Source organism: Hippocampus zosterae, chromosome 8, assembly GCF_025434085.1.
Source record: "Hippocampus zosterae strain Florida chromosome 8, ASM2543408v3, whole genome shotgun sequence".
Classification (NCBI taxonomy): domain Eukaryota; kingdom Metazoa; phylum Chordata; class Actinopteri; order Syngnathiformes; family Syngnathidae; genus Hippocampus; species Hippocampus zosterae.
Window position 1 is genome coordinate 15,194,609 of NC_067458.1, and position 21,876 is coordinate 15,216,484.

At 42.3% G+C, this 21,876-nt stretch overlaps 2 protein-coding genes and 1 non-coding gene across 7 annotated transcripts in view; 2 read left to right on the forward strand and 1 right to left on the reverse strand.

The window, feature by feature from the left end:
• LOC127605853 (fizzy-related protein homolog) overlaps nucleotides 1-10,252 on the forward strand; it is a 106,097-nt gene extending 95,845 nt beyond the window's left edge. For all 4 annotated transcript variants that reach the window (XM_052073676.1, XM_052073673.1, XM_052073674.1 and 1 more), the window contains exon 14: nucleotides 10,091-10,252. In XM_052073676.1, the coding sequence (XP_051929636.1) occupies nucleotides 10,091-10,237 (147 nt within the window). In that variant the 3' untranslated portion in view covers nucleotides 10,238-10,252. The remainder of the gene's footprint in view (nucleotides 1-10,090) is intronic.
• Nucleotides 1-21,876, reverse strand: part of xpr1a (xenotropic and polytropic retrovirus receptor 1a) — a 56,226-nt gene that overhangs the window by 25,746 nt on the left and 8,604 nt on the right. The window lies entirely within an intron of this gene.
• trnas-uga (transfer RNA serine (anticodon UGA)) lies at nucleotides 2,338-2,419 on the forward strand. The gene has a single exon. It is a non-coding gene; the product is annotated as a tRNA-Ser (tRNA).

Here is a 21,876-nt window from a genome sequence, read left to right on the forward strand (position 1 = left end):
CAGCTTACAACCGACCAAACTGATCAAACCCGAATATGCCACTTGACTCCTCTCGCAAATCTGATTGTTTTTATGTTATTTTTGCATCGTGTACTAGCCCCAAATCATGGGCTAATAAAAGAGTTTCGGATTTCAAACAAATCGCTTTTCGAACAGCCTTCTGGAACGGATAATGGTCGAAAACCGAGGTATGAGCGTACGTATTAATTAATATGATATTTAGTTTAGATTTTACTGTTGAATCATTTTTATTTGTCCTGTACACAAGTCTTACACTTAACATGTCAGCGATTTTATACCAAAACATGAACCATGATTTTGTAGATTTTGCGCTGATTATCTTAAAACCGCTAATGTGTAAATAAGAGCAGCAAAAGAAGTTGAATGCAACGTGCAGGCAGATGCGGCGCACAGACACAAAGAATTGCGCTGCTAGCCAGAAAAAAAAAAAAAAACAACTCCTCTTGACTTGACCTCCAGTATTCCCAAAGCGAGCCGGTCGTCGACGGCATCGGCCCTCCTCTCCATCCTCCCCTCGCTCGCTCACCCCATCTTCTGTAGACTGTATAAATAAATGATGAGACAGCTTCCCCTGAAGTCAACTGCCCCCCACTACCCCCTCATAAAAAAAAGAAAGAAAATTCTGTCACATGACCCCAACACTCTGGCAAATAAATCCTTGATGGTAATACTAAGTTTACATTAGTGAAATGATTAACTCACAGATCTTATGCATATTTTGAGCATTGTCGAAAAGAAATACATTTGCATTTCAATTAGAATGGATTTCTGCCACTTCACCTGCCATTATTTATTTGTCATTTAGAGGCACTTATTTTTTGCTGATTTAACTCCTTCAATCCCAGCCATTTTCACTGGAGCAAACTCCTAAAACCCAGCGTTTTACTGGATTTTGACTGATCTTGCAAGGCCCACAGAATATTTGGTTCTAATGCTATATAAACCAAATAAAATTTGGACTCTCTTCTTTCAGCAGAAAAAAAATCATTTTCCATTCTTGAGCAATTGGCATTACAAAATGGCTAAATTTCATGATAATGGCGGTTCCTGGGCAAAAAAAACGGAGAAAAAGAGCTTTTTGTAAAAGCAAGCATTTCAAGCACGTGAGGCACCACTGCCACCTACTGGTCACTTTTTAAATGATTTACAATGCAAACGGCTTATTCTCATTCACAGATTGCATCAGACCCTCTTCTTCTCTATGACGCAAAAAAATAGACTTAGACGTACAAGTACGTCCTTGGTAGGCAGGGCCTAATTTTAAAAAGACGTACAAGTACGTCTCGTGGAATGAAACAGTTAAACATCTTTGATTGGTTTTGTGACCACAACGGTTATAATTAGAATTCAAACATTTTGATTCAACAGACCAAACGTCCCCTCCAAATTAAAAGCTTTTGTATTTACTTTTAATGAACATTTAAGAAATTAGACAGCATAGGTAATTTTGTGGTGGATCAGCAAAATGCCTGCATCCCATCTCGATCCTCCAAAATCAAGGGACGAACGTGCGCACACCCACTTTGTTTGTCTCGACTCCATTGACTCCATTTTATGACATCTTCCGATGTCCTGAGAGCAATTGGCTCGTGTCGCCAAGGAGGCTTTTCTATTATCATTGCCGCGGCTAATCTCTATCCTCCATGTGCACGCACAAGCAAAAGACAAACTGTTCTATTACAAAGAGCAGGACTGACTTATCTCTATTCCAATATTAACCTATTGAGTGCATAATATATGAAACTATATTTGACTTAGCTTCCTACATTGCCCGGCATTAAGGAAGAAACAAACACAGAAAAAAAAAACGGTGCTTTCACTCACACCCACACCCTTATTCTTTCGTCTCATCTTTTTTTTGGGAGGGGGGGGGGGGGCTCACGAATCCCCGTTCGGCCCTGCAGCCACAATTAAATCTCCCAATCACGTCTGTGATGTAGGCCAGGGGAACATTAGAAATGCACACTCACAGGCAGCCAAGCAAGACCGCAGGCAGGCTCGGGAGCCACTTCCCCCGCCACTTCTTCTTCTTGTGTACTTTTTATACCAGCAGACTGCAATCTCAGCAGGTCCCAAATATCAACTGGCAACAAGGGAGTGCAAACGACATCGCACGCTCGCATCACTACGAGTGTTGAGCTCATAATCTGCACTGATGTCTGCTCAGTGGTCTGTGTGAGAGAATGTGTCTCTCCCAGGTAATTTTGAGTAAAAAGCGGGGTAACCTGGACCGGGGTACAACCTGCTTGTGAATCAATCGCAGGTTAATGCATCACATTTTGTTGTCACCTTTGACCATGAGAAGCATTACAAGCAGTTGTCGTGGCCGAGTGGTTAAGGCGATGGACTTGAAATCCATTGGGGTTTCCCCGCGCAGGTTCGAATCCTGCTGGCAACGCGATTCAACTTTCTGAATTTTCTATGAAGATGCAAGTGCAGTTAGGATACTAAAGCGCTTATAAATAAAATATATTATTATTATAAAGATGTGTGTGACTGTGAAGGACTTTCAAGAGTCAAAGGTGACACTTCACCGTGTGTTACATCTTTGACACTTGTCATTATAGGGGAGCGAATATTTTTGTACGTGCCATCACTGTTCGAAAGGTATTTGTGGAATGAAAATTGAACAGATTAAATCATCAATTTTCATCTACCCAAGGCGGCGGAGGGGCCACCATGTTGGCCAACACTGTCGTCTGCTGCAGACCGAAATTAACATCACGGCCACTACCGTATTGGCCCGACGGACCTGATTATAAGACGACCCCCTCTTTTTCAAGAAATTTCAAATTTGAAAAAAATTCTTTTTGAACGCTAAATAATTTTTTATACAGAAAATAATTACAGTACATCTGAAATAAATGATTATAACAATATATCTGAGAGAAACATTGACATTGACACATTCAAAACTTAATATCTGAACATTTTAATATGTAAACTAAAGTGCAATCACATTCGTATATGGCTTCTGTTTTTTGAAATGTAAATTACATCACAACTTCTCCTCAGCTGCCGGTTAACCTGGCCGATCTTCGACTCACTTTTCTCCAGATTGTCGCTACGTTTCTCCATTTTCTGTTATCTCTTCTATTATTTTGTTCTCTTATCTTCCTGACCGCTATTTTCTATTTTTCTTGTTCGTGCTACTGCTATTTTTATTTTTATTCTTCGTGACAGGGGTTCACTTTGGCCTGGGGAGTCAGGTTCAGCATTCGCTTCAATGATATCTGGCGCCATCTAGCGTCGTGAATGGGTATAATGTCTAGACCTCAAATATAAGACGACCCCTCGCTTTTTCAATACAATACAATTTCAATGCAAAAAACACCGTCTTATATTCGGGCCAATATGGTAGGTTGTTAAAAACATAATGTGAACAAATCCAGAAAGTTCAGGATGACAGTGATAGTTCGACCCAAACATGCTAAATAAACACTGTCAACATTTTGCATTTGCAGTTTGCATTTGATTGCGCGGCTGTGCCAAATGCTCTAAATGCAACTCCAAAATGGTTCAATGATTTTGTTGTTTACGATGATACTAATGCAGCGTGTTATACCGGAGACAAATTCCTTGTGTATTCTACATACTTGGCCAATAAAGATGATTCTGATTCTGATCTGATGCTGAATCCACTGAAGGTACTCACACAGCATATAAGCGAGTCACTACACTATATGAGAAAATGCGACAATATGGTGAAACAGACCTCAGGAGGCCATAGAGCAGGTTGTTCTCCGCTAAATATGCATCTGTTCACCGAACTGGAAAAATTACACATATAGGAGAGGAAATCAAATTACTCAATTAGAGGAGACATACAGGAAGAAATGGCGCTGAGCTGGGATATGAGGAGGTAGGAGAGTCTCTCAGTCGAGAGACAGAGACAGAGACAGAGAGTGAGAGAGAGAGACAGGTCATCTTCAAGGAAGATGTGAATGTACAGCTTTTTCACCGAGTCCCATTTATTTATGAGATACATGTTTTTCTTCAAGCGCGTGATGGTCAATCGTCATCCCATTAGAAATGGAAGAATTATTGGAAACGAAATGCATGAACGAAAGGACAACCTTATACGTGAACTCTCCAAATATTTTCCAGAGTTCATATTCAAACCCTGACTGTTGAACCTCAAAATGTGATTTGTTAGATTATCGTGCTGGCCTAAAAAGTCCCAGACAGCAATAATGTTTATGTTCTGTTCTTTCTTCAAACAGAATAATTTCCACCAAGGCGAGTACATACGTGATGCTTTATGTTTCATTGCATGGGCAAATAACACCACGCTGCCGACTTTTCGTGGCCTTTGCACCTTTCTCCTGCTTTTTCTCACATCCAATCAATCAGTGTTTGCCTCCTCCAGTTTCTTTTCACTCTGCTTTCCTTTCCAGCTAAAATGGTGAGAACTCTCCTGGTCTTTCCGCCCCAACAAGGTTGTTAAAATGATCCACACGCGACCAAGTGGAAGCGATGAGGGCGCTGCGCTCAACCCGCTGCATTCATACAGAAAACAACAGGACGGCTGTCAGTGCTGAGAGGCCGCAGATGAAGTCGTCAAGGTCACCTGACTTCAGTTCACTTGCATTGCACATGCGGAAAAGAGTCGCGCCACTCATCCCATCTGCAGATCATTCCAATACCAGAGCTGTATTCACCCTTTCAGGGCCATCGGTTACTACAGTGGACAGCTTATCAGGTTATTCGGGTACAGGGTGCATGAAAGGGTTCAACAGAAAGATTTGCACATATTTAAGTTTATTTATTAAGCAAAGAGAAATTGGTCAAATCTGTGCAAGAGATGCAGAGCAGTCAATCTTCAACCACAATGATGAGCAGCTACCGTATACCGAACGGTCTGGCCAGTGGGAATTTTATGGCATTTCGCATTTATGTCTTTTACATTGAAGGAAAGCGCTTCACCAACGCTTTAGTAATTTACAGGCTTAAAACGTGGTCACATTTCTCGACTGAACTGGAGCTGGAACACCGCAACTTCTATTGAAAGCGCACTGTGCCTTATGGCGTCTGTTAAAAAAAAAATGTGTGAACAAGTCCACAAGAGACGGTGGGGGTGGTGGGGGGGGGGGGCTGTGCTGTTGATTTTTGCAAGGCTTTGCATCAGCTCGATTTGCTCTGATCACCATTATGAGCGGCGAAAACACAGCAGTGTTGATATGTCAGGAATCATTCTGAAACAAAGACAGTTCGTGGATACACCATTCTGATTTTTTTTTTTTTTATGATTTGACAAACTTGATGAATGAATGAAGGATATTAACTGTCTGGTAAAGGCCCATTAAACACTCGAGTAGACTTAATGAAAAAAAAAGGAACACTGCCTCCTCTAGTAGTATGAAACCTAATAGAGATGATATGAATGTGATAAAATCTTAAGACAAATGTGCTTGGCATGTCAACAAAGAAAGCAAATCGTGTCAGAGACGTCTGTCCTCGAATGAAATGAATATTTGCGGAGAATAAATGTGAACACGGTTCAGGCTCAAAGAAAATCGGTTCTTCAAAGCAAAGAGAAAATCACAAATGCACCTTGCTGCTTTTTGACGTCGATAATAACGGACAACCACCTGGTAGGAGGAAAATTGCTGCCCTCCATTTGCTGCAGAAACGATGTGCATGTGCGAGTGTCCTTTCCTCTTTTTAGCGGGCTGGTTGGCTGGGAGTGACATTGTCATTATCGACACCTCCGCCCCCCCACCCTCTCGTTCGCCTGGATCCCGTAGCCATTAGCAACCAACTACGGGAGTTGGCCTGGCCACTGCGGCAGCCAATTGCTGCCACATCACTGCATGGTTGTATGCTCGCATGGCAATGAGCAGGTGTTACCGAGTCTGGACACGGCGCTTTGATCAAAACACGATTGAAATGCGTTTGCGTTGATTACTGTATCAGATGCAGACTCACTGATAAAATGCTAGGAGATTGAATCATACCGCGATGGTGACAAAACAACAGCGTGAAACATGACACTTAGAACAGCAGAAAACGTCGAACACAAAATTGCAGGCCGGAAGAAAGCGGTCAGCGTAGAGTAATCAATAGGCGTTGATTAAGCCTGCTCAACGGCAACGGCGCTTTTCTGCGTGGCTGCAAATCAATATTCAGCTTTCTGATTGGGCCTCTGTGTGTATATATCACAAAGAAGTGGAAGGGAAGAGCGGTCGACACCACCTGAATGCTAAATGTCCCTGCAAAATCGCTATAGCGACCAAAAACAAAACCATTTCAAATGGATACTTTCCCTGAAATCCGACATGGTAATGCTGCAATGCATCAAAGGAATATTTCGACATAGAGTGAACATCTTTTTACCATAATTGTATTTAACCCTTTCAGGGACAGCGGTTACTAGAGTAGCTATTCACATGTTTTTATTCATTTATCTTAATATCACAGTTGTGCATCAACCACTACCCTTCCTTATGTGCTTCGCCATCCACTGCCATTATTTTTTTTTCATGCCTAAAGACTAATAAAAACGCTTGAGAAAAAAAAATCCTGATGTCGGTTATTATTATTTGTTCATGTAAGGGTTAATGAATTAACAGTGATGGGCTACCTGAGCCTTAGCAAACTTAATCCCCCTTCTAACGCAACCGCTATCACAATTACAGAAAACGGAGAGAGAAACTCAAGTGTCCCATCTACATCAAGGCAAAAAAAAAAGTATGTTTATCCAACATGATAAAACATAAACACTTCAATACACGACTTGCTGTGCTCTGACCAACCAATCAGAGGATAGAAAAATGCTAACATTTATTCATTTCCAATCCACTTTATCCTCACAAGCACTGTGCTGCATTGGTGAGAGTGTCACTGCATGATCTTTAGTGATGCTAGTGACCAGATTTGTTCAAGGCCACAACTCCTTTTTGTGTGGCTCGGAGGACTCCGGGGTTTTAGTGTGGCGGGGGATGCATTTCGCTACTGTTCAAAATCTGTTGTACCTGTCTTCGTTTGTTTTGGCATCGGACCATCTCTTAATTTGATAAACCTTCTATAAATATGCATCCAAAGAAAAATTGGCCGACTGAATCCAACCTATGTCCACATGAACAAACATTTTATTTAAGCTTGTAAAATTCTATCCAAATTTATGTATATATCCCCACCCTCCAAAAAATCATTTGCAATAGTGACCTGTAACATGGATAGGGCAAGACTCCAGGTACTCATTGGCATAGAAACATGAAAACGCTTTTACACTGAATGCCCCACTGGGAGTATGTGTGTGATTCCAGCCTAAAATCTCTCGATCACTGTTTTGAAAAATCTGCTCTGGGAAAACGATGATGACTAACGAATGCTGCCAATTGTTGTGCGCGTGCAAAGCCGAATAAGAATCATTTCACAAATCGCATGTTGGATTCTACTTTTGGAGATTAATTATGACCCGTGGATGAAATTGAGCCGCTGCAGGCGTGTGTATGGAGGCAGATAAACAGCACTTACTATGAAACCTCAATTACAGGTAGGCTAATAACACGGCTTTGTCTGTGAGTCCACCAAAGCTGGATGTGTGATTGTGTCCCACGAGAAGTAAGTGTGTGTGTGTGTGTGTGTGTGTGTGTGTGTGTGTGTGTGTGCGCACGTAAAATATATCACATCAAATAGCGACATTACATTCTAGTGGCTGAATTTAATCAGGTCTGTAATGACAGCATGGTGGGCTGATGGGAGAATCGTCCCAAGGGAGTCGCAGCCCTCAAAGCATCCAAGATGGGGACAATCTGTCAAATGTCGCATCCAACCCCAGCTCATCCCTGTTGCATGTCGACCGTCACCGATGGGTGAAATCTTGTTCTAATCCCCTCAAGTTTCCCCGAGATGAGTAGAATCCGCAAAATCCACGCATGGTCACTCTGGTGGAAAAGGGAGCCCCCATGCCCTCTCTGTCACCTGTCCCCCCCGCACCGCCCTACCACTACATCAGCAAATGATGGATGTGACAAAGAGGGCCCCATCTGGGAGCTTGTGTAACCTGCGCAAAGCTGATATGTTATTCATTCCAATAGGCTGGAAATGTCCTTTAAGGACCCTAAATTGTCACAGAGCTGAGCTCTATATAAACGACTTTATTGTGATGGATGGGGAAACGCCAGCTCGGCTCGTCAACAGGTATCAGCCTCAAGGGGGAGTTGTACACCACTCTGCATGGCATTGTGAGTGAATGCATCATCAAGAGTATTGATATACACTCACTCCAAAATTACAGGTGGAGATGCTGCCATTGCAGCAAAAAATGCTTCAACATATTTATTTCAAGGTGTGCACATATTTATTTATTTTAATTTTTTTTTTTACATTGACGACTCCAACAGATTTTTGTTTGCAACTGAACTGTACAGGTCCTGATTCACATGACTGTAGAAAATAAAATTAATATGATTGGATAATTGGAAGAACTGGGTTTAACTGACCTTTGGGAAAAAAAGGTCATTAACGTGCACGGCAACAACATAAATGTAAAATAATTGAATAAAACTCAGCCTTGACATGACCGTTAGAAAAAATGGATATGGAGAAAAATGGTCAAAATTCCAAGGTGCACTACGATTCAGGCAAAACTGACTGTCATGACCACCTGGGACTTCGCCTTATATTCTACCCTTGAAAACAAGAATTACAACCTTCACTGAGGCTGACAGAGGTTATGTTTGTGCTTGCCACATCAACATGTCAAATCTTCTCACTCATCATTGCGATCACCATCTCCAAATTTGTGCACCAAGGTAACTTTGCTTGTCGTTAAATATATTACTGCTGTCATCTGAAGTATGTTTTGTTGCTTCTTGTAAGAAACTCCCTTCTTCAACTTTTTGATTGCTGCTCCTACAGCAACTTATCGGAAAATAAACTTGATTTCTAATTTTAAATAGAAAATGAAGCGTGTTTAAAATACTTTTAAGGCATTTAGCTGGCATTTTATTTTATTTTTACTTGAGCAATATTGTACTAATACTGATAACCTGGGTAAATGTTGGTTCATTTCTTTGTACAGTTTGGCTGTTTCCTGCTCCTTGTCTCTTGTGTACAGTGAGGCACCCACCACTGCTTGACTTCGTTCTGTATTCAGCCAAATGTTCTGGTTATTTTGGTCATGAAGAATTTTGGATATAGTTTTCATCGCAGCCTATTCAATTCTGCAGTTGCACCTTATTAAGTGTCTGTGAGTAAACAGTCTTGCGTGGATACCAGGCGGTTAAAAGGAATATTTTTTAAAGTGATTTTTGACACGAATGAAAGTGACGTTGAATGACATAACAAAGTGAGTTTGATTGCGTTTGTCTGGCCAATGGCCGCGCTAACAGCAGCTTGAGGCCTCGGCTCTGTTAATGTTTCACATTGGAAAGGCACAGCGAACTCACACGGGGTCGTTATTTGGGCGCCCTTGTGCTTGTAAATCTCTACTTAAGTGTGCCACCTCGAACGCGCATATAAACCTGTTGGTTTACAAGCTGCTTCGTCTTACAAGGACAAATTCTGCGAGCAAAACCGCCAGCAAGTCAGTCTGAATTGAAGTAAATACACATAAGGGTAGGTAGAAAGCTATGCTTTGTCTTGCTATCTGCCTGTGAACATTCTGGGGCCCAAGTAGCTCTTAACTCATTCAGTACCAGCCAATTCTAGACCAAGTCTGAAACGACGTTTAAAAACGTCTTTGGGAGTGAATGAGTTAAAGTCATCTGACTGAGCAAACAGAGATGTCTGTGACGGTGCAAAATTCCTGGGGTGGCACTCAGTCTTAGGGAAGAGTGATTATCGCTGAACGGACTGTGGCCTGAGGTATGTACAGTATATACATACAAGTATGTACTGGCAATAGCCAGAATCATGATTGCATGGTCTGGGATACAGTTGAATTTCAGTCAGAAGAACTCTTTGTGTCCATTCTGTCACCGTTAGATCCTTCAGATATGTCTCATCCAATTACACATGAAAGAAAAAAAAAAAAAAGAAAAGTTCACCCCTTCATCACAGCAACATGATGTTGGAATTTCATACAGATTTGAATCACTGACTGGGGAGTGTCATAGATGAAGAATCTGTGTCGGTGAGAAAGGGGGGAGTCATTGAAAGGGTACTCTTTGCATTTGCCCAAAAAGAAGGACCACTGTACCATTTTACAAGGTATACTGTGTCCTCACTCACATCAAGGAAACCACCACGGCATACGATGGCTAAGTGAGTTTCAGTGGAAGAGCTTTTGACTAAATTATAGATATTTCACAATACAGACAACAGTGCAGACACACTTAAACACACAAGCACACGCGGCTCTTCCTCAACACTGTTTGTCTAAACTCCATAATTTAGATGAAGGTTTATGCAAGATTCATGTCAATTTCATGCATCCGTAGTTGCGCACTGCTCACACACATGATCAAACAATCTGGTGGAAAAAGCAAGAAGGTCAGAGAGCAACATGAATAGGACACATAGTCAATGTTGTCGTTTTCTGACAAGCTGTGCACATGTTAATGGACCGTAAGACAATCTTCTCTATCGGACATCTCGCAAGTAGTTTCAGGAACACAAGAACAACAATTACACACTGAATGCTTTTTATATGAATTCAAGTTACGCCCTATCTTACATGTTTGAATGTATTTTTTTTTCTCCCTGCGACGGTGTCCCTTCCTGCTCAGCCGCAGCATTGTTCTCCATAAAAATAACACTAAGACTATGAGCTATAACTCGGTGAATATTTCTCAGCCCATGAACAGTAGGGAAAAGTCCAGCAAGTTTGGTGCCACCCACCACAAGGACCTTGGTTTATTAGACACCAACTTGGTGTGAAGCGATAAGAACCATAATTTAAGCTATCTAAATCAATTTACCGGTACACTTCCTACTCAAAAATCTTTGTCTTTACTTCTGTAAGAACGTACAGGTTCTCCCAAAAGTCAATATACTGTATACTTCCAAGCGCATTTATTCCTTTGCCCATTGCCACCCAATATACATTTGAACAGAATAGCAAAATTGCCACCTGGCAAGAAAAATTTCTATGCACGAATACAGTTGAGAGCTCGTTTGAGAAGGTGTTCCCCCAAAATCCTACAGCAGGAGATCTGAGGCAAGACTGCTCCAATGTTTAGCTCAGTCACAGCATGATAATCTTAAACGTCAAGGTACCAATGTCGGTTCGCTTCTTCTCATGTCTAACTAAAGTGTATATTTTAGTAGTTCTGATGCTTTGTAACAATGGATATATTCTCGATTGAATTGTGCGAACTAGAGCAAGAGTGGGTTTTTTTTCCCCTGCAAAAAAAAAAACACTTTGCTTGAACATGATTTACATAATCGTAGCACTTATCACGCCATTACTGGGAACCTGAGTGGTGCCACGCCCAAAGAGCGAAAAAGCCAGTTGTCAAGGTAACCAAGCGAGGGTTTAGCGGGTGCATGTCACCGGTCGGCCTTGAGAGACAATCATGGCGGGAAGAATGGGTGGAAGCTGCGGCGGAGGAGCGTGAGGGCTGATGGGAAATCATTCTGTTTAGTTTGATGCAAAGTGAGGGACAGGTAGATTTACATGACTTCACTGCACGCAAGCCACAGCAAGTTCAAAAATTCTCGTGAAAGGATGTTATAATGCTGCATTTTACCACAGTCCAGTTGAGGTGGTTGTTTATGCTCTGCTGGCTACTCAACTGACCACTGAGACCATCAAGTTTAACAACTTCATCTATTTGTGCTTCCACAGGACATTATAAATCTCTCGGTTCGATTGCAGCTCGGGCTGCTGTCTATTTCCCCGTTTTCTGTCCTTATTCTGTATCAATATTCTAGCCTCTCAGAAGTGTCCCAGCACAATGTGAAGTCCTCAACTCACCAGAAAAAAATTAAATAAAAATAATATACAGTATATATATAAACTTAAGAAGTGGAGTCCGAACATGCGTCATAAAAAAAGGAAGCACAACAGGCATATCGAGGCCCCAAGCCAAACAATAGTTCCGTATCTATTATTCTTATTGCATACTTGAGTTTGGTGTGTACAAATAGAGGTGACCAAGCCATAATAACTGACATTATGCCGCCACACTCAACAGTTTGCTGAGAGGCTACTATTAATCACTACAATGCAAGTTGTTTGTGTTCCTGAGATTGAGTCAATGCATTTATTACAATGCAAATGCATTCACTGAGGAAAAAACAAAACAAAAACACTTGGGACAAGCAGACCCGTCCGTCACTTTGCCACGGCCACTGAGAGACGGCAGTGTCCACGGCAACAAGCTCGCACCAGCGTCCATTTCTAACGCCCATGAACCAATCACAAGTATCGTTTCCGACCGTACCCAGTCCCAATGGACGTTTGATCACCCTCACCCGGGTGCCTCAGTTGACCTTTACGACTGCTACATTGGAAAACAGATTTCCTGAAATCAGTCAATTCTGTTGATGTTAAGAGATACTGAGAGCTTATTTCTGAACCATTAAACTTGTTTTTATGGATTGTATGTTCCCTTCAACACTTTCCTCTTAGACTGAGGCAAATGCCATTTGTATGACCTCTCCCCGTGGAAAAAAAAAGAATCATAAAAATAACACTGTCTCAAAGCAGTGAGGTGTGAAATGGCACAGAAATAAAAGCAACATGGAAACAGATTGTAATATTTCCACTTGGCTCCAGTGGGAATCGGCAGACTGGAAGGAATCATTCCACAACTTACATGCTGGTTATGCAAAGTATCTGACAAGCGCTCATGTAGAATATTTGGGCAATGTAATCTGTTCGCCGAACAGTGTCTGGCGGCTCGTGTGACGTTCCGATCCCACAAAGCGGATGCACCTGCAGGCACGCAGGAAGCAAATCCTGCTGGGATTTCTCACCTATTTGTTCTCATTTTGCCTTGTGATCAAATGTGAAACTGCTTCACTGTGGAGAATATATTTACACCAATATCATACTTGGCTGAGCCTTTCTGACAAAAGGGGTTGATTTCGGTCAGTCGAGGACACTGAATGTATACCTTTGTCTTGGCTAAAGGTCAGATAAAAGACACAAATAGTCGCATTCATGGTTTGACAGCAATTCAATGTGTCATGGACACAGTACGTCATAAATACCAGAACAAAAAGTCTGAAACGTGACTCTACTTTTCAATATAATAGCACTTTAACAAGTTAAATTGCACAAATTCAAATTTGACTTCATTTTTGACTCACTCTAAGATTGTTGTCAATCTACTGAGATTGACTTCGTTCTGGCAAATTGATTCTCAAACAGTATGAGTGACTAGAATAACTTTTCAATGTATTATACCTTGTCGGCCCGGTGGTCCAATGGTTAGCGTGTCGACCTCACAGTCCAGCGGTACCGGGTTCAATTCCAGCTCCGGCCTCCCTGTGTGGAGTTTGCATGTTCTCCCCGGGCCTGCGTGGGTTTTCTCCGGGTGCTCCGGTTTCCTCCCACATTCCAAAAACATGCATGGCAGGCTGATTGAACACTCGAAATTGTCTTTCGGTGCGAGTGTGAGCGCGGATGGTTGTTCGTCTCTGTGTGCCCTGCGATTGGCTGGCAACCGGTTCAGGGTGTCCCTCGCCTACTGCCCGAAGACGGTTGGGATAGGCTCCAGCACTCCCCACGGCCCTTGTGAGGATAAGCGGATCAGAAAATGGATGGATGTATCATATGTGGCGGTCTAATGTGTTGTGTTTGTGACCGATGACACACGTGCCAATAAGGTTTACAGAAAGAAGCCTGCAGGCTCATAAAAACAAGATAAGTCTTGTGTCAATAATCCAAGATGGAGCCATTAATCTGAGAGGAATGAACGCCGCCGTAACATTCTTGTAACTACACAAGACGCAACGAAGATGGACTGTCGCGGTAGAGGATATTCAGAGCATCCATTAACTCGGATGGCGGCCGGGGCCATTAAAGCAGAAGGCCAAAGAGGTAACGTTAGAAGCAGCGCACCGACAGCTTGGTGGATATGAACTTGAGCACGTTTTGCCACACGCATCATACACAAAGTCCCGGAAATGCAATATTGACGCTGCACTATAACATTGCAGTCCATGAAAGACATGCTCTATTTTGACTTTTCCTTTTCTCAAATTTAGAGGCCGGAGTGATGAATTTGTTCAAATTTGGTCGAGGCATTGAAGTTGCTGTTCAAGAAAAAAGGCGACAAAAACAACAAAAAGCTCCTCATATAAGAATCTCTTAAAACAGGCTCTAAGATGCGCAAGAATGAAAGCAGCAGACAGTAATCCATTGCAGACACAAATGGCGCATAAAAATACGTCCCCAGCATGTTGTAAAATGCAGATAATCTGCAATTTTACTGTGACCTCTCAACGCTGTACTATTTAGAAAATGCATTCAGAAGTGCTCTAAAAAGTTGCAAGACACCGTTCAGAATTTTTCTCGCCTCTGGAGGAAAGCGTCTCGTTTCATGTCCGCTAATCCGCGAGCTTCTAAAGAAATGCCACGTTACACAAGCGGGTGTCTTTCAGACCGTGTTTCTCAATCGTTTATTCCCCAATTTCAGTTCATTCTGTCCACAAAAATGAAGATGTTTAGTCTGAGTCTTATCGGGAGGCTGCAGCTGCCGCTGTGGCGACCTTGAAGGCCATCTTCACATTCACAGAAGTTCACACACCTTGATTCTCCTGCGTCTGGCCCCACGCACGTCCCACAACAGCCAAATCTTGCCGGAATAGTAGCAGCAATGCTAATTAAGATTCTGATTTAGTGGGACTTTGAATTCTGCTTTATATGTGTGTCATTATTTTTTGTTAAATTACTTATTGCTTGTCAGTATGATTGTTCATATATTCTGCTAGTTATCAAAACACTGTTAGCGCAGCAGCAGTGATAAATCTACTTATTTTAACATTGCACATGCACGTATTTACACATGCTGTTTTTTTTTTTCTTTCGCGACTCAGATCAAGCATATTACAGTGTTTTCTCGTTCTCTTTTATTGAATATAACGCGCTGAATCAAGTACGGCATCATACTGTGCATTCTACCTTTATTGGTCAGGCAATGCAGGAGGCAATCCAATACGTGACATGATTAGATCAGGACCAATTTCCTGACCCAATCCGATTAGGAGCATATTGACCCTGTGCTGCTTTAGATTTATGTTATTACTGTGTTATTACTGTAATTTACATAAGCAGGAAGCGGTACACGAGCAGGAAGTACTATTTTTGACAACGTAAATAACTTTTCAATCACTTACAATTGCATCACGTGATTTCTCGTTCGGTTCACTGCCGTGTGAATTCATTGGAAAAATTATTAATGAACAAACTGCGCTAAACATGTCAACCAGCATCTGAAATCCTAATTCGACAAGCAGGCTCATGATTGAAGGCCGTCTTGTAATCAAACAAGCAACGCGACATGCAGCGTGAGTGCGTATTGTCCCTCAGCAGTGTGAAGTGGACAACAGCCAGAGCTTCAAGGAAAGCATGCAGTGAGGAGATACAAACACAGTCAGTCTATTAACGCACAGTCTATAACGCAGTGGAGCTGCCGGCTCACATCCATTCTTCGGCCCCCAGCCTCGGTACAAACGCAACGACAAATCATGGACGTTAGCGTGCGTCCGTACGCGCGTGTGCATGTGAGCGTGAGTGAAACACAGAGAGAGAAGATAAACCAAACTAACTGCGCCTACTCCAGTCATCCAGCGAAGTGACTTTTCTAATACAAATTGTGATACTTGTTTGCTTTGTACTTATGTCCTTGACAGTATACTTTGCAAAATGCACCTTTTGGACAAACGTCTTGGGATTCAAGACGTCCTGTGGGATAGTGAAGCTGTATTTTGGTCACAAGTATTCCTGCGTGATTACAGCATTCCCCTGAGCACACCAGGGGACTTGTTTCCTTCAAGCATTGCATTTGGCACCAGAATACCACAGGAACCAAACAAGGCTCACATAACTCAATTTTCTTTCTTTGGTGCCATGGTAACCGTGATGGAGAAAGTTCAGCTCGGTTTTGTGTGACAGCTGAAATAAAAGAAACAAACAGTGTTCTCCTAATGCGAGGTTTCCTGAAATAACATGTAAGACTCGGAGATTGAAAATGTAACAGCACGCTGTGAAGAAATCCCAAACACGATATTGACAACAATTCTCTTACAAAAGGCTTCGGTTCTTTGCCGGGGGGAACAATACGCAGTTCTCCGCTCAATTGAGCCGCATACTAATAGGGTGATTATGAGGTCTAATTATCAGATAGCACTTGTCAAGGAGAAGCTGCGCAGTGTGCCCCCAGGACAATATGCAAAACAGAGACAACTGTTGTTCTACTCAAAAGACGCTCAGGACTCCCCCTCTCCGAGATACAGTCGCATGGAGAAGAAAAGACCACTTCATGACAGGTAGACACGAATACGACTCGAGTATACCATAAATCCACAAGATTTGACCCTTAAAGTGAACCGCACTGAAGTCTTTGCCATGTACCCGTGTTATTAATACATGTCGAGTGTTAGATGAAATATGAATATTCTCAGAGGCAGCGGCACATAGCAGCTGGATGAGGGAGGATTTTACCGGAAGGAAAAATACACATGCTCAACGATGACGGGAAATATGAATGTGATTCCAGGATCGGAGTGGCGCGTTGTGAGAGGTGCTCCGATCTCCGCAGAAAACGAATCAAAGGCTTCTGTGCTTCTGTTTAGCCGTGGCTTCAGTAGCCCCCCCCCCCCCCCCCCGCCCCTCCATATTGCCAATCTTAAACACTGTTAATAATTCAACATTTAATATATAGACAGAGAGGCAATCTGGGAGAGAACAACAGAAGTGAATTATTGATTTGTCTCGCTGATCTTGTCCTTGGATAAGAAGACAGTGAGTGGAAAATAGGGAAACTCGGTAGTTTTCTTGGCCCTCATTTGATTTAGGAAATGTTATTGCTGCTATCTTTGGAAATTGGTTAAATATGTGTACTCGGGCAAAACCGGAGACGACAGCCTCTTAACATTTCTTCCTCTTTCTATTTTCACTTCTCACTTGCTGTGATGTATTCTAAGGTTGTGGAAGAATAGCCCCTTGAGGCTTTTGTCTCCTGCCCTCCAATTACCACCAATCTCACCTCACTTTTTCCCCCCGCCCACGTCTGTCATCATTAGACATCTGCTACCACAAACTGCACCAAACTCTACCATCACGATCACCTCCCAGGTACCCATATGCAAAGAATGAAATACATGAGGGGCTCCTAATTCACCAGGTACGCTCAACATCACATTGATTTGGTGCCAGGTGAAATAAGATCTGCATAGGCATTGGTTCCGTATGATGAGTACATTTTCACCGCATTTTCCTGTGGGCCAGCCATTGTGAAGAAGGTTCTGGCAGCCTCCCAGGAATGCCGCAGTGAAGGACACCATAAATGGCAAATGGATCCTTTGATTCTCAGGAAAGAAAAAAAGCAATTGGTGGGTGGGAGTCATTCTAAGAGCTAAAATCAGAGAGGCAATTTTAATGAAGTAATTATGCGTTTTCTCATTTTCCACCACATTTACAACAATGTGTTGACAGACGGAGAGGACAGAGTGTCATGATTTCATTTCATTGGTTGGCCCTAATTGCAGAAACAGCAGAAATAGCTTAGCATATGGCGCCACTGTCATCCACTGCGTATAGTTCCCAATCACACCCACGCCTTTAGTTGCAGCACACTGCGTGTCTGCAGCTAGTGTGGAAAGATCCCCCAAAATATATGCAGACAGTTGCATACATGCTTTTTATTATTTTCCTTATTATTCATTTTCCAATCCGCTTTATCCTCGCTAGGGTCGCGGGGGGTGCTGGAGCCTATCCCAGCTGTCTCCGGGCAGTAGGCGGGGGACACACTGAGCCGGTTGCCGGCCAATCGCAGGGCACATAGAGACGAGCAACTCACACAAAGGGACAATTTAGAGTGTCCAATCAGCCTGCCATGCGTGTTTTTTTTTTTTTTTTTGGAATGAGGGAGGAAACCGGAGTACCCGGAGAAAACCCACACAGGCCCGGGGAGAACATGCAAGCTCCACACAGGGAGGCCGGAGCTGGGATTGAACCCGGTACCTCTGCACTGTGAGGTTGTCGCGCTAACCACTGGACCACCGGGCTGCCCCTTATTATCATTATTATTATTATTATTATTATTATTATTATTATTATTATTATTATTATTATTATTATTTTCCATGCCCACTGCCGAGTTGTTGCACGCACATAATTTATGTCCACCCGTCTGCAGAGGATTTTTTTCCCATCTCTGAAGTCCCCGACTTTTGAATTTAGTGATCCTAACCATACCGTGGTGTGAACTGAACTGCCAAGTAGAAGTGTGGCTTTAGTGTGTAGTCACACAAGGCAATCTGTGTCGTGCTTGAGCCCACTTGCTTGTGGATGATGAACTGATGGAAAACTTAAAAGGGATAGACGGATGCGGTGTGAGTATAAGCTAGTGGGGAAAGGAGAAAGTGGGGAAAACTCCAGCCAACTGGTCGGCCAGGCGCACTGCGATTCAAATTGGCCGTGTCTGTGCACCAAAGAATCTGTGTTAAACTTTACAAACATTCAATTTACTGCCGCACATGTGGGAAATGACCATGCAGTGAACTATGTTGATTCTGGGCGGTGGACCATGGAGTCAGATTGATGGGTTAGATACAACACAATCCAGTTGACCTAAAGCACTATATCAATAAATATGTATTGTATTGTATTGTATTGTATTGTATTGTATTGAGTTGTACAGATGGCAGCCAAATATCTTTATGAAGCTCAGTTCTGATGAAAATTAATCAATTGCCTCAATGAAGAGGTTAATATTATCCTGAGAGAGGTTTCTAATGCTAAACAAACCTAACCGAGAGAGTTCCACAGCTGAGTCTTAAACAACTGATCTTTCATTCATGTGCCATCCATGCTTCAGACTGGGTGGATCTCCGAGTGTTGTCCACCTGGCAAAAAGCCAGTTTAGAGGAGTTATGCTTGTTGTTTATTCAGCCTTTTCTGGGATTTCTTTTTTTCAATTGAGCCACGGCTTGTAGATCAACAAAACAAATGTTTGTCTAGAGCATTCGGGCTCATCAACAGTCTGTCCTTATAAGGCGAAGAGGTTAGGATGTCATAACCAAGGCTGAGATGTAAATGTACACTTCAGCCTTCAGTCTTTATAACCTTTTGGGAACTCACATAGAAAGATGAGAGGTATGATCTTGACCTTCTGCGATAGACCTCTCTTTAACCCCTTTCCAATATCATCTCAGAACCCAATAAAGCCCTCACAGTGTGACACAACATCTACCATTCATTAAAATATTTTTACTCCGCTTTTTGTGAACTCTGCTTTTATACCAGTGTAATTCCTGACAAATGCCTTTCGTCTTAAAACACCAGCGCAACATCGGCATACAAAGCCTCTGCTCTGTCCTAAAGTTTGAATCAAACCGTGGTTCTTCCACCCCCCCCCCCCAACCCATTCTACGTGCTTCTCCTCCTCCTCTTCATTGAGGCGAGATCTAATTCACTGATGAATAATGGCTTGCTGGATAGATGGATATAAGACTGTGAAGGTTCCCTTTCCTCCTCAAGCAGGATGGCTGTAGCGCTAATGCAGGGCAGCATGCATTGGAGATGAGCCCAGGGACCTCCCACTCACTCTGTCTGTCTGTTTGACGCCCAAAGCATCTCCTTCCCACTCTTCTCTGTTGGTCTATGTATTTCTTTGCCTGAATGGTCATTGACAAGCTCATTTAGGATTGCTTTCCATCGTTTCTGTTCCATTTCTTGCTTCATTTTGTCCGTAATTGTCATATCAGACAGAAACAAGTTGACTGCTGGACAACTATTTGACCAATTACATATCAGCCTTTCATCGTTCATTACCTCCATTCGATTAGTTCCTGACCTTGGGAGAGCAATCCCAGGCATGCATTGACCCTGACCCTCTCGTGCCCGCCTCCTCTCTAATACCCGTAGAAGCCTCATCAAAGAGACAGCTGCATCAAACAAGCACCCCCTCACTACTGTGTTGCTTTGTTGGATCCACCATGGCACCTAAACCTGCTCTGGTACGGTTGAAGCCACCCTACAAAAAGGCAAAAGAATTTAATATCCAGCACAGTACGGTATACTTCCGTTCTCTGGAAAATACAGTCGCCATGAGGCTCATCGCATTCAAGACAGTCCATGATTCCATACATCTTTTCGTGCAATGGCACCGGGATGTTGAGGAAATGTACCTAAGCTAACAATTAGCATTGGGAAGTAAGAATCCCATCAATAATGCAGCCCGATGTATGATCCTGTCTGCTCTGAAAGTGTCTTGCTCAGCACTCCGATCTGTCTGCTTGATCGGCAGCCTGCGTATCCGGCGATCTCAGTACATACGTCCAACTGTCCACCTGGCAACAAATGTCTGCTGAAAAAATATATTGGTTATCTATAAGGGAAAAACACTGGCAAATAAAGGAAGACGGGTTCTGTTTTACAGAGGGAGGCAAGATTAGCCTCAAAGAGTGCCACCGTGACAGTAATAACAGATATTCCTTCACATATGCCTGCAGAATACCAATCAGCCTTAAACTGGCTTCTCATCATTTTGATCAAGAACAGCAGACAAAGGGGCAGGCTTGAACAACAAAGGTGCTCAAAAGAGTGGAAAATGCAGACGTTGAAATACTGATTGGGAAATGATACATGTACTTGAAAAATCACGAGATTTTCAGCTATCAATCTCCCATCCTGCTTTGATTGCAAAGGTTATAAAAATGAGAAATGAGAAAAACGAGAAATGACCACTAACATATCGTAAGAGTAAATTAAGCATTTCCAGTATATAATTGATTGTATCAATTTAATCACAACTTTATGCACTCAGTGTGAATTCTGGGACTGCTTAGTCGTGCACAAAATTGCGAAAAAGATGTCCCAGGAATTGAAGAAAAAAAAATCCCCTGGAGGGCTTCATCAAACTGAAGGAAAAATTTAAAAATCTGCCCAATTAAATATTTTGGACAATTTTCTGTGCTACACAATAATCTGTCCCATTCAAATAATGCAACAGCATAGTTGTTGGGAATCACAGAGTTAGAAACTGTAATTGACCACATACTGTACTGTGGATGCCTTTTAATCTGAATGAGTCGTTGTACCAGAACCTTTTGGACCACCAACTTTCTAAGAACCTTTTGGGGAAGGATATTTTTTCTTCTAGCATGAATACCCCTTGTGCATAATCGGATGGCCAGATGAGTTTGCAGTGGAAGAACGAGAATAGAGACCGATTTTCTCAACATCGTTGACATCTTACTTCACAAATTATATTTAGAATGAATGGACACATTCTCTTATGACTGAAAACAAGCGACCAATTAAATATTTTGTGCCATATTTCACAAACGCAAATGTTCATTTCGTATATTTACTGCGTCGTGACTCGTGACAGACAGTAACATACGATAACATAAATTTACCGTACAGGTAAATATCATAAATGTTTACTCGAAGTGATAAAACAAAATAATAGTCATGTACACAGAGCAATACGAGGATCCTATTTTTACACATGGCTCCACTCTTTTATAGCATTATTGATTTGACTGCATAAAACATGAAAAGCCCTGAAGGAATATTCCTGACAGAAGAGCCACAGGAGAGCAGTGAAAAGACAGAGAGGTTCACAACTCGTATTTTTAACTTACCGCCCTCACTCCAATTTGGTCTTTGCTTGGCCTGACTCATTCGTTTTCCGACAATCAACGACTTATCATTCAGGTGGCTACCCTTTCCTTTCACAGACAGCGTATACGTGCGCAAGCCCACATCATCACATTCCATGATAG